Source organism: Rhinolophus sinicus, chromosome 16, assembly GCF_057876585.1.
Source record: "Rhinolophus sinicus isolate RSI-liver-muscle chromosome 16, RSI-T2T, whole genome shotgun sequence".
Taxonomy (NCBI): Eukaryota; Metazoa; Chordata; class Mammalia; order Chiroptera; family Rhinolophidae; genus Rhinolophus; species Rhinolophus sinicus.
Window position 1 is genome coordinate 95,281,547 of NC_142516.1, and position 13,131 is coordinate 95,294,677.

Genomic DNA, 13,131 nt, shown 5'->3' on the forward strand with positions numbered 1-13,131 from the left:
CTGTACCACTGAAATACCGGAAAGAATCTAACTGCCCATCAACAGGTATTAGTTGGAACAAATCATCGTACATCCATGCTATAGGACAGTACGTAAAAAGGAAATCTGCATTGACTGACATGGAAAGATGTCGATGACATATCATTAAGGGGGAAAAAGGCAAGTCACAAAACACATAGATTTTTAACCCATTTGTTTTTAAAAAAGAATCTAAGAGACAATAGGAGAATGAACATTTGTACACATGTTGAAAAAAACCTTTTTTAGAAGAGTCTGAAAGGATATACACCAAACCATTAAGAGTGGGTACTCTGGGGGGAAAAAGTGGGTGTAGGGCCTAGGAGTTGCAGGAGACATTTCCTTTTTACTCAAACTGACTTTGTTGTGTTGTCTTTGGTTTTAAAAAAAAAAAAAAAAAAAAAAAATCAGTATGTATATACCAGTGAAAACACTCAAAACCCAACCAAAGAGAATAAAATAGCAATAATTAGGAAATTACATATTAAAAACAATTACTGACACCTATAAAGATTCAAAGAAACTGACACAATGTAAATTTTATTGTTTCCTTAGTGATAGCCTCTGGACAAGGTGAAGACAATGGAGACAATGACAACACATTTAAACTCCTGTCACAAATTGATCTGTTACAAATTTCCAGTGGTTCAACATATTAAAATGTAAAATATATAAAGAAAAAAACCAAGAAATATAAATATTCAGATTTTTGCGGCACAATGCAATATCCTTTTAAAAAACTTGTTGTAACTGTGTAGTTTATTCTGACAGTAATTCAAAACACAAAATCACATGTTTTCCTGTCCTTCCCCCAAAATGTGGATCTGGGGGTTGCAGTATTAGAGAAAAACGCAAAAATAAAAACAGTTTTAGCGCTCAGAAACAAAGCATTTTTCTTATTTGAATGCATCAAGGCGCAAAAATCTCAATTCCAAAAAGCCAATCACTGCTATATGTGCATAAATAAAACAGATTTGACAACACTTTTATAATCAAATCCAACATTATACTAAAAATATGTGTGTATATATATCGATATATATTTTATATATATATATATATCAACATCTATACACATATATATGCAATACCTATTTTAGGAAAAAAAGTGCCTTGGTGAAATGCTTCTGAAAATATTCACTTGATGCACATTATGTACAAAACCATCTATATAAAAAATTAAACTATTTTCAATGAAAGTCCATGTTCACGTCCCACCTGAAAGGTACTTGAAAGATAAACAGGTCTACCTAATGGTTTCTGTCTGAAATCGTGGCTAAGGCAGTTCTCTTTCCAAGGGCTCTCTTTTCCACCCAGCCTATGTCACTGACACTAATACAGACAACTGTTACACAGATGGAACCTCACACACCTATGTGTTCTACCTGGAGCTCTGTTCACTGTTAAAACGGGGGATAGTGTATAGTTGCTACAAATACTTTTTTTCTTAAAATATAGTTTCTCTATTCCAAATTAAGCACTTACTTAAGACACTAAGAGGCTGATAAGCCCCTCCATTTGGTGTCAGTATCAATAGCCCTATAAGAAAGAACTCTTGTATTGGAATAGCTAGAAGAGTTTCCACTGAATTCATACATAGCGCATCCTTCACCTGCATAGAATCAATTTGGCTTAATAGCTTTTACCCCAGAACACCAGTCTGGAGTTCAAATATGCTCTTGAAGGTACATCTCACATATGAAAAAACATCTCATACGGGCAATATGAGGACATATAGGATAATAAAAGTTGTTAAAATCTGCTCAAGGAGTTTTACAGCATTCCTCATTTAGGGTAGCTGCTCGAGGTCAAGGTGGAAAACAAAAACAGGAAAGGCTAGGGGCAGTGAAGTTGGGTAGGTCAGATATTTACACCAGTAACCATTTCATTATGTCTTTAAGCAAGTAACTGCAATGACCTGGTACCTCTAGCTCATCGTTCTACAAGCACTGAGGATCTGAAGCTTAAAAGGTGAAAAATGGAATACCCTTAGAAAAGGGGAACAGTCTGAGGCAAAAGTTGTAGGTCTGTAAATATATATTTTATATGCACACACAATTGTGTGTAGTATTCTGTATATATTTACACACATATTCACAAGATGCCCTGCAGTGGAGTTCAAAAGGCCTTTACCAGGTTACCAGCTGATTCAGGTACAGGCCCTAGAGTTCACACCATCTCTATAAGAAACACATGTGCATATATTCACATAACGTAAACTGTATCAACAAAAACATTGCTATTAACACTAGGTTAAATAGTAGGTTTTACCAACCAGTGATGTCATCAGAACATTTCTCACACTGAGAATCGAAATAATGAAAAATATACAACTGGGCTTCAAATTCACAAGAGAAAATATGTTTAGCATGGCAAATAAGAACAAAGTTCAAATTCCAGAGTAGGGAAAAATATCAAAACTTTAGAAATCTCCTGGGATGCAATTTAATTACTGCATCAAGTTTAGAAAAATAGACTCATAGAATGAACGCTGCTGCTATATGTTTATCTTTTTCCTCTTTTGTTTCCAGCTGGAGGTTTCTTCAGCTGAAGGAGTTGTCCTCCTGTTCCAAAACCTGCAGAGGCAGGATTGGACACCCCAAATGTCAAACCAGCTGACGCCGTGATGCCAGGGTTGCTGAAGTTAAACCCAGATGTACTTGAGCTGCCAAAGCCTTATGTTTAGGGAAGAGAACATTCACATCAGAAGTTAATCACAAAAATAAATATAAAAAAATGGGATGAGAGGTAAATTTCTAGCTGCAAGAATACACTCTGTAAAAATAGTAAATCTCTTATGGCCCTAAATTTCTAACATGCAACTTTACAGGAAAATAATTTAGCAAATAACTAAGTGGCACCTTTAAAGACAGAACGTTAGTGATCCAGGCCCAAAGAGAAACCTTAGCACAAATAACTGAAATCTTCACAAGACTTTAAGTTGCCACTTTCCTGTTAATTCAATATGCCAGGGTGCCTTCCTCCTCAGGCCCTCCAGAAACATGTTATCAACATGTAGAAGTCTTCCAAGAAAACCACAACTCACAATTTTCAGGACAATTAACATACCGAAGAGTCGTACCCATTGTTTTGATTTTATACAAGAGCCCTTGTGTAATTAAGATCAAGTACTATTACTGTCTGGTTAACTAATATTAACATATTTATATTAAAATCCTGATACCGCTGAATTCTATTATCCTACTCTGTTGAAACTGTTCATTTTAAACTACTGAATTTTCTTCAAATTCCTTCAATTTAAACACAATTTAATCGGTACTATGTCATTGTTTTAGACATGCCTTTTATCCCTAAGCACTGCACATTAAAACAAGCCATTATATACAAATACAGAGAAAATTCAAAAGAAGGTGGAATTTGGAATTTTCTACTGGAAGAGTCAGAAGATTATACCTATTTCAAGAATGAACAAAAAAACCAATTAATCATCATTTGTAAGATAGGACTATAACTAAAGAACATTTCTTTGGACGAGAACTCATTCTCCTGAATGAATGATAAAAACTGGGTTAAAACTTAAAACAACAATGGGTTCATTTTGGTAAAAATGAAGGAAGTTGTTTAACCATGAAACTGGTCTATGGCGTCAAAAAGAATCTCTGGCTAGTTAAGAGAGGATATAATTATTATATCAAACGAATAAGTCTTGTTAGAAATATTTTATAAACCTGTCCTTTAACTTATGAGAGAGAGAAAGCTATATGGTTAGGCTTGCATGCTTCATCCAGGGGATAGAAAACTCAGTCAGGAATCTTTTTTGGATATTGGAAAGAACAAAACTTATACTTTTAAATTAAATACTTTGCACCTTTCAATTTGTCTGAAATTCAGGCTGAAACACACAAACCTGCACTAAGACTTCCTGAGGGTTTATTTGTTGTTCCAAATCCAAATGTGGAGGCCCCTGTGGTGCTGCATCCAAAACCAGAGCTAGTTCCAAATCCTGGTGGAAGGGTGATAGAGAAATATACAATGGCACGTAAAACATGGGTTAAAGGATACTGACAAGTAACACCTAGCGTTATCAAAGGTCTAACTAAACACAGTGTTGAAAAACATGACCTTATGAAGGAAATCTCCTTTTTACTCCTTGGCATAAGACTTATGGAAGACCCAGATTAATTTTGAAATAAAACATGTATATGTATTGAGACAACGTTTATGACCCATCAGTAATTTTTAAAGAACAAGGCCACAAAACACAAGACCATTTTAGTATTCTGTCTCCCAAAAGAACTAGAAATTTTAGTTGACAGACCATTCAAGCATGATTTTGGTTAAACAGATACAAACATATCTACTTTGGGATATTTCACTTGCAAAAAAAGAAATGACTAAATTCATAAATAAGCAGGACATGCACAATTTAAATACGAACTACAAGGTGATTTTACTCTGCTTTTTACCCAAACATTTTCACTTAAAAACCTTTACCATTGAAAAACTGCACAACTATAGAATAGTCAACCACTTTAAATCAAATCAGGCTCCTGCTACAGCAATGAGAAATTGGAAGTGAAAGTATGATGTTTTTTTCTCTTAATACTACAATCACCATTTAAATATTTTTCATCATATAAAGTTCAAGAGGAGATTCTGCTAAGTACTTGAAGACTTGTTTCTACTCTCTTAAGTGCTCTAAAAATGAATTTAAATTCTTAAGCTGCTTTATAACCACTTATCTAAATATTGAGTTTGACAGTATTATTGCCTCTAAGACATATGATGGCAAATTGGATTATAGATCATATAAGAATTATGCTTGTCTGTCATAATTCTAGTAATTCCTAATATAGTCTACTATATTAAGGAATCATATAACTTATAGGCTTCCCCTCTTATGATGATATATTTTACTGGAAATAAGGGAACCCTATTCATTTTGACAATGTACTTGTCAAAATGCAATCAACTTTCAATTATTCATACAATTAGGAATGCATTTGTATTTAGCACGATGTTTTTGCAGACTTACCTTACTAAATAGTTAACTTATGAAACTATTAAAACTTAATTGCTTAAGTATGCAAGTATGCATATAGGCAAATATGTCAAAAGTGCTTAGGAATGGACAGAAGTCGAGCTGTTCAACTTATAATAAAATTTAGTTCCCCATTTAAAGTGTTTGTTTTCAGAAAAAGATGATTAGGAGAATGTATATCCAGAAGTACTTTGGACTCCAAAATGATGTTAAGACTAATAATTTTTTAAAGTTCATTAAATTTATTAAAACGAAGTTATTAATATTTTCAAGTTCCTATTTTAGCATATTGCTTTGAAAATACGAACATCCCTATCACTTAATTTTAATACTTTTTAATATCTACTGTTCACAGATGAAATGTTTTTTTTAGGTTCTTAATCTAATACTAGAAAGCACTGATTATGTTTGGAGAATCGTTTTTGCCAGATGGAACCTAAACTTCCAAAATAGTAGATCCTCTTAAAAATTTTTTACAGGCTAGTATCAATTCAAATGCAATATTAGAAAAGTGAAAGTGTACCTCCAAGGTTTGAAGAACCTAAGCCACTTGATTGCAAGCCAGTGCCAATACCTGAGCCGAATGGTGTTCCAAAACTAACTCCAAGAGATGGCTGTGGCCCTGGTATAAAATAAAAAAAAAAAAAAAAAAAGGGAAGGGGGGGGAAAAAACAAATTTGCCTTACTCTTTCAAGTTTAAAGTTTATGAAATTATTTTTAAAATGAACAGTGATTACTTTTAACAAATTCTGTTTGCTAAAACTTAGTTTTCAGGATGTCTCCCCAGCCTAATTTATCTGTCCCAATTTATTCACATTAGACAATTAAAAGAGGCTACTGCATTCAAAGATGAATGTTAGTTTAACCTGCTAAATAATTTGAAATCTTTAATGTATTGTAAATTATAGTTTTTAAGTTTACTTCTAGAATGATTTTAGATCTCCCCACTTGTTTTCTGATAAAATTAGTTGGTGTAATCAGTAAAGGTTTTTACTTTTTTTTCTTTTTAAAAAACAAACTCCTTATAGTTTGTTAGAGTCAAGTCTCAATTGATCAAAAGAGACTGACACTAACATGGCAAAACTATCATGTTACTTCATAAGAGTAAGTACCCATAAAACTAGGCATGATTTCTTATATGAAATATGATATATATACAATAAATGGATAAAAAACAAGACAATGTTTTATTTTATTAAATTTATTGTTCATTTTAAAGCAAATCAATTACACAGTAACATGACAATTCCAACTTGTTCACAGAAAGTGATAATTGAGTTCTATTGTTAAGCTCTGCTACATTACACCACTTCTCATCTGATTAAATAAGATAGATACTGAACATTTACAAAGGCACCGCTGTGTACCTTGACAGATTCAATACATTCAAGATTTCAATTCAGAAGTTTCTTTCTAACATTTTGGAAAATGTACTCAGATGCAGAACCATTAGTCATCCCTTTTCCCATTTGTTACTTTAAAGATTTTGGCTGAGTTTGTTTGGCAAATATAGCATCAAACTTACTAGCCTCTCTTTTTAACTACATTTTTTTAAAACTAAGCAGACTACAAAAATCTAAAAATCTCTCATTTGATAAATAATTTATGAAAACTATTCAATAAATTTCATAGTACAATCTTCAGTCTTGTCTTTTTCAAGCACAGTGATCAGTGCATCTCAAAGTTGAGGGAACTGCCAAAGTAATATACAGATTGAAATTTTAAAATTTTCAAAGAAATCAAAGCGTTCAAGTTGTTCAATGAAGAATGAGGTTTGTATATTCAAAAGGTAGTGGAAAATTATAAAGCATTAAAAAACAAAACAAAAAAAACACCAAGGAACCACATTTTGCTACACTGGGACAAAAACTGGACTTTTCAAAGAGCTTCCACCCAGGAAATAAAGAATAAGAACAGCAGCCAGAGTTGTTACACTACTATTAAAAAATAAATTAACAAAGGATTTAAATTTTTACATCCAGTTTGAGATCAATTTGAGAATGAAATACCTGCCTAAAATCTCTTTTGTAAAATGTTACTATAGGATAAAAGAAAAAAAAACAAACTAAGCATATTATGCTCTTATTTCTAACAAAAATAATATGTAGAAAACACACGTCCAGTTTCGTTAACATTGAGAGACTTAACTGTCACGTTAATAGGAGGCACTGCTGGTGGAAGACCCTAAAGAATAATGCACACCACAGCCCTCAGCCCTACAAGTCGTAGAGTTACTCAAATAACATGTTTTTTGTTGTGTGTGGGTCTGTTTTGAAGAGTAACTCTAATCATAAATATTGAGGATATAGGTAATCAAGAACTCTAACGATGACAAGACTTTCCATTGCACAACAGGTACATGATATTTTGAGTTTTGTACCTTCACACAAATTCTGAAGGCAACATCATTTATAAAACTAGTAGGCAAATGTATAACATTTTTTAATAGTAAAAACTCATGATAAATATCTCCCATGCCAAAGTATTAGCATATATTACACTCTGGCCACCATATAAATTAGTTTCACTATTAGAAAGCAGAATCTAAATCCTTCAGGCAAAGGTTACGTAAACAATTCAAGAAATCTGTTTCGAAATCTGAAGTCATTCAATGAGAGGCTCTTAGTTCCATAAATAAAATCAAGTTAGTAGTAATATATCCCAATGATTGCCCAAAGTGAAATCTTCATGTAGAGTAACATTTTACAAAGGTTACCGTATAATATATTCACACACAACAAAATCAAGTTTAATACTGATATTTATATTTTCCAGAATAAATTCTACTTTTTTAAAAGTAAAATTGCATTCACAGGAAAAGGACTAAAGTGCTAAAATTTTTTATAATTTTCAATGATCACTCAAAATATCTAACGTAATTAGTCTGGTTATTCCAAAATCATAGTTTAAAATAATAACATTTCTTATAAAACAAAAAATGCCTTTTCCCCAATTTGAAAAATTTTTCTCCTACTAATTTAATGGGGAATGTTCCTTTGGTTATTAAATAAAACAAAATCACAAAACCACAAGAAACTAAAATGAAATACTTAAAGTTTCCTATTTAACACTACACCTTAAATCTCCAAACCTACACAAAAAGCTAGAAAGTAGTAATTCCTAACAAAACATCTCAGCTCTCCTTAAAAACAGCAGCTAAGTCACATGAGAAAAGTCTTATTATGTAAACATCAAGAACTTTTAAAAGTGTCAAAATACAACAGCAAAACTTAATCCCAGTACATTAGCTTAAAATAATCTATCCTAAAGTAAAATCATACTAGAAACCCTCATGTAAATCTTCAGCTCTTTAAGAGGCTTCAGAAGCACTGGTGGGTGGACAAGTCTTCTCAAGTTCTAGCAACATGGCATTTCCCCATTACTGGTGCTTATTTCAGACATAAATAGCCTGCTGGTTTTTCATCAATTCTCTTCAGCCTTCAGAAGCAATTACCATCAATCAAACAGGCCCAAGCTCTATTACATGTTTTCATTAAAAATCATAGAATGATTGAGAAGCCACTTAAGTGCAAACCTCCAAAAAAGACCACACAGAAACCACCTACAGAAGGTAGTAGCCTAAGAAGCGATCTGCTTTTTTACATTAATGAAATCAAGATTCCATATGCAAATAAAAGCAAAACCCCTCTGACAACTCAAGTCTTGCACAGAACAACAGTGATATATAAAAACAGCACACAAGCTTTACCTGGCATCATCTCAATGGTCTTTAAAAATCTGTTACTGGTATTCTTCAAAGGTATCATCAAAAATCACAGGACATAGGGAGTAAGTCATTGTACAATGCAATCTATAGGGACATTTCTAAACAGGCTGTAACTCATAAAATCAGTACGCATCTAACAGACCTCATAAATCTTGTGATAGTGGTGACATGACTAAAACAACTAACATTCTAACGGGGAGAAGCACAAAAGAACAGACTATGGAGCCGGGAGACCTTTAGAGAAACAAAAGGAAAAAGAGAAGACAATGCAAAATGGTATGATTATTTAGCATCTCAGTTCTAAAAATTCATACCACTTAAAATGAAAACACTATAAAACTATTTAGGTTGATAAACTACAATTCCTGCCACCTGATTAGAAAACCCGTATGTGGGTTTCAAATTCAAAACCGCAGGGAAGAAAGCAGTTTCCCCAAAGCCTGGCAAAAGTCAGAGACAAACTGAATCAATGAGCAAAAGGCTCCTCAACATGACCACTCTAAATTAAGCTATATTCTCCACCACCACAGACAACAAAGACCATGTCTATATTGTTTACTTTTCTATCCCCAGAATCCAGCACATAGTAGGCACTCCTATTCATAGAACAAACATGTCTTCATATGTCCATGAGCCCAAAATGCATGAGTGAAAATTTACAAACCTCTCAAGACTGTCTATATGTTAAAAAAAACCAAAAAAAAAAAAACCCTGAGAGGTAATTTTTCTTCAATTTCAGTTGTATAACACGGAATATGATTCATGTACAGCATAACCTTTTAGATAACTCACTTTTCTCAGTTTTTATTATTAGAATGGAAATCCCTAAGTGCAAAGAACACTGATCCAAACCCAAGCTTATCTGATCTATTTCAGGACTGACATTGGCCCTAAAAAGTAAACTGGTTGCTACGGTTGGTTTGATTAATTGGTTAAATAATCATGAGAACTGAGGATAATTATGGGATTGATAGAAACCAAAAACCCCATAATGACTCTTATCCTCCGTAACTTGAGAACGAAATCCTCCACTCCAGCCAGCTAGAGAACAACTATACAGTCATGTGAGCCACTATTCACATGGGGCCAGCCATGGAATGTGGAGGATTTGGCATAAATCGATCACTAGCTAGCTGTTTACTGATGGGAAGTCAATTCTGTCACCTCCAAATGTGAAGAACAATTTTTGAAACTGCCAACAGTGAGAACCAGAGAAGGCTCTACTGTGGGGGCAGCCTGAATGCAATCTAAATATGTCCTTGTACTATTATTTACTACCAGACTACATGGAACTCTCAGAAGGACACATGCGGTAGAATAGTAAGCATTACTTGAAACTTTATGAATAAGGAAAATCAATATCCATTAAAACTATATTTTTCGAAGGCAAACTAGGAGCCTGACAAAAACAGGAACTATAGGAATAAAAAAAAGTAGTAATGTCTGTTAGACACAGGATCAAACTAAACACTGCAGAACTGACCACAAAAATGTTTCATTAAAAGTGGAATTAAACCAAGGACTAAAATTAGCTGCTTTGCAGTGTCTCACCAATTATTTTCATCTGCTCAGTTTTCCACTTCATAGTTCTTAATGTGCAACCCAGAGCATCTCAAAAACATTTTTCCTGCTCTTGCTACTGTTCTGTTCATTTTGAAAAGGTACAAATAATTCTAGCATGTACCTTCTTCCAAATTTGGTTAAGAGGGCCTGTACTCTTTCCAGTCATTATACACACACACAAAACTACTGATCTTCAATACACCTTGAATCAATAAAAACATACTTCACCCTGAATGTGGGTATTCCGTAATCAGTGTATGAGGAAACAAGAATGCACCATCTATCAGTATCGTATATGAAAAATGCAATCTATGGCTGGATTATCTCTGACTTTAAAACAATAAATGATACAATCACGATTTTAGAATCTGTTATTCTTAAATGTAACTCAGTAGTGAAACACCATGTTCTAACGGGTATTTATAGTAATACAGCAAATAACATTAAGTAAATTCACAATATTCAATATCTCATCGATGTATGTAATTATTGCTAAGACTACCCTGCGTTTTTTTTTATCAGGTATATGTTTATAATTGTGTCCATCACAATTTTTAGATTGCATTGGAACAGCTATTCATAGAAATGTCTTCAGTGCTAACAGAAAAGAGAGACTTATAAAATGCACATAAATTTCTGCATTTTAACAGTAAGAAGCTATAACTTGAATGCATTCAGACCTGTAGCAGGCTGTTGCTGCTGTGTAAGTGTTGCAGCCATGGCAACGGCTGCTGCGTTTGGCATGTTGCTGAAAGGGGTGGGGCCAGTAGTAACTCTGGGTGCATTCTGCCACTTCTTGGCTTCTGCTCGCCTGGCTTCAAACACATCTACAGCATCTCCCAAGAACATTTTCCTGTACCCAAGGTACTGTTCTTTGAGCACCTGAAAGAACGAAAAAAAGAAGGTTAATCAAGTTCTGTGTTGACTTTGGTAACATGTGAATGCATGTAACTATGTAATAAGTTAGCAAAGACAGATCAAAGATAGTGCCAATGTCAAGCATTCCACCTAAATTGCAAATTAGAGTGCTAGTAATGCATAGTGTGGGAATGGATGAGTTTGAGACTTCTAGCACTCCTTTGAATATTTTCTTCCCTATTTTTGTTAGGTCTTTACAATAAACTGCCTAAAATATTCTGGCTTCGTGAAGCCCTCTTTACAGTGAGTTACACCTAAGCTTTAAAACAGCAGAGTAGTATCTAAAGTTCCATTTTAAATATTCAGCTTTTCATGAAATTTTCCCTTACCATGACCAACCTTTTGGTAATTTTTTAGATTCAAAAACTTAAAAATAAAAAGCACTAAATATACGAGGTGTGATAAAAAAATGTTTAAATAAAAAAAAATTATTACAGTACAAGATACATTGCCATTAATCCCCTTCAAAATACTCTCCTTGCTTCAAACACACTTATCCCATCATTCCTGCCACTTTCTGAAGCAGTTCTGGAAGTCCTCTTTCCTGAGTGTCTTTAGTTGTGCTGTTGTGGCTGCCTTGAGGTCCTGAATTGATTCAAAACGTTTATCTTTCATGGTCATTTTGATTTTGCGGAAGAGCCAGAAGTCTCATGGTGCCAGATCCAGTGAATAAGGTGGATGAGGACACACCATAATGTTTTTATTTGACAGAAATTGCCATACCAGAAGCGATGTGTGACACGGAGCCTTTCCGTTGTGATCACAAAATATGGTGAATGAGTGCCATCCAATGAAAAGGCAGGGATCTTCAATATGGGAAGCGGCACATCAAACTTTACTAACAGTGTGTGACAAGTTTCAACTTGTTCAGTGTAGTCAGTCGGATGTGAGCTACAGTTGACAGCAGGTGTATTTTAAAGTGTGCCATAAATCATCCTCCATCATGACAATGCTCCGTGTCACAAATCGCTTTTGGTATGGCAATTTCTGTCAAATAAAAACATTACGGTGTATCCTCATCCATTTTAGTCACTGGATCTGGCACTGTGCAACTTCTGGCTCTTCCTCAAAGTCAAAATGACCATGAAAGGTAAATGTTTTGAATCGATTCAGGACATCGAGACAGCCATCATGACAGTACAACTAAAGACACTCACGAAAGAGGACTTCCAGAATTGCTTCAAAATGTGGCAAGAAGGATGGAATAAGTGTGCTTGAAGTGAGAGGAGAGCATTTTGAGGGGGATTAATGGCAATGTGTCTTTTACTGTAATAAATTGTTTTTAATTTAAACATTCACTGTATTGTTTGATCACACCTCGTATATCTGTGAAATACCTTTTTTAAACGGCCTGGGTAGCACATGTAAAACTAAGATGTTGCCTCTGCACAGAGAGCTTGGATGGTATAAAGAGGGCCTTTATTAATATTGTTTGACTATTTTACAATACAGTGGTACCTTGGTTTTCAAACGTATTCCGTTCCAGATGACCGCTTGAGTTCTGAAATGTTCAAAAACCGAGACACGGTTTCCCCATAGACAGTAATGCAAAATGGATTAATCCATTCCAGACCTTTAAAATCAACCCCTAAAACTGCAAATTTAGCATGAATTTTACTATCTAATGATACCATAGATCCATAAAATTTACGGCATTCATAAACCGAAATGTTCGTCAATGGAGATGTTCGAAAACCGAGGTACCATTGAACGAATGACTCATGTTGAGCTGGTGTAAACAAACAGGATAAAAAAGTATGTTTGTAATTTCAGAGAAAAAGAAAAATTACCAAGTTCATAAAATGGACCGGCTTAACCCAAGGTAACATGTGTCTTGATTAAAGACCACTGAGAGGGATGACTCTTTTCACAAAAAAGGGTAGTTTTCAAACCAGAGAGAAGA

At 34.1% G+C, this 13,131-nt stretch overlaps 1 protein-coding gene across 3 annotated transcripts in view; it reads right to left on the bottom strand.

Annotated features, from left to right (window-relative positions):
• The window catches only part of NUP58 (nucleoporin 58), a 51,888-nt gene that overhangs the window by 14,749 nt on the left and 24,008 nt on the right, over positions 1–13,131 (bottom strand). For 2 of the 3 annotated variants that reach the window (XM_019736447.3, XM_019736445.3), the window contains exons 12-14: positions 10,991–11,192; positions 5,544–5,642; positions 3,887–3,982 (exon numbers count right to left, since the gene is read on the bottom strand). In XM_019736447.3, coding sequence (XP_019592006.2) covers positions 3,887–3,982; positions 5,544–5,642; positions 10,991–11,192 — 397 coding nt within the window. Of the gene's footprint in view, positions 1–527; positions 2,694–3,886; positions 3,983–5,543; positions 5,643–10,990; positions 11,193–13,131 lie in introns of those variants that run through there. The other variant, XM_019736446.3, reaches the window with a different exon arrangement.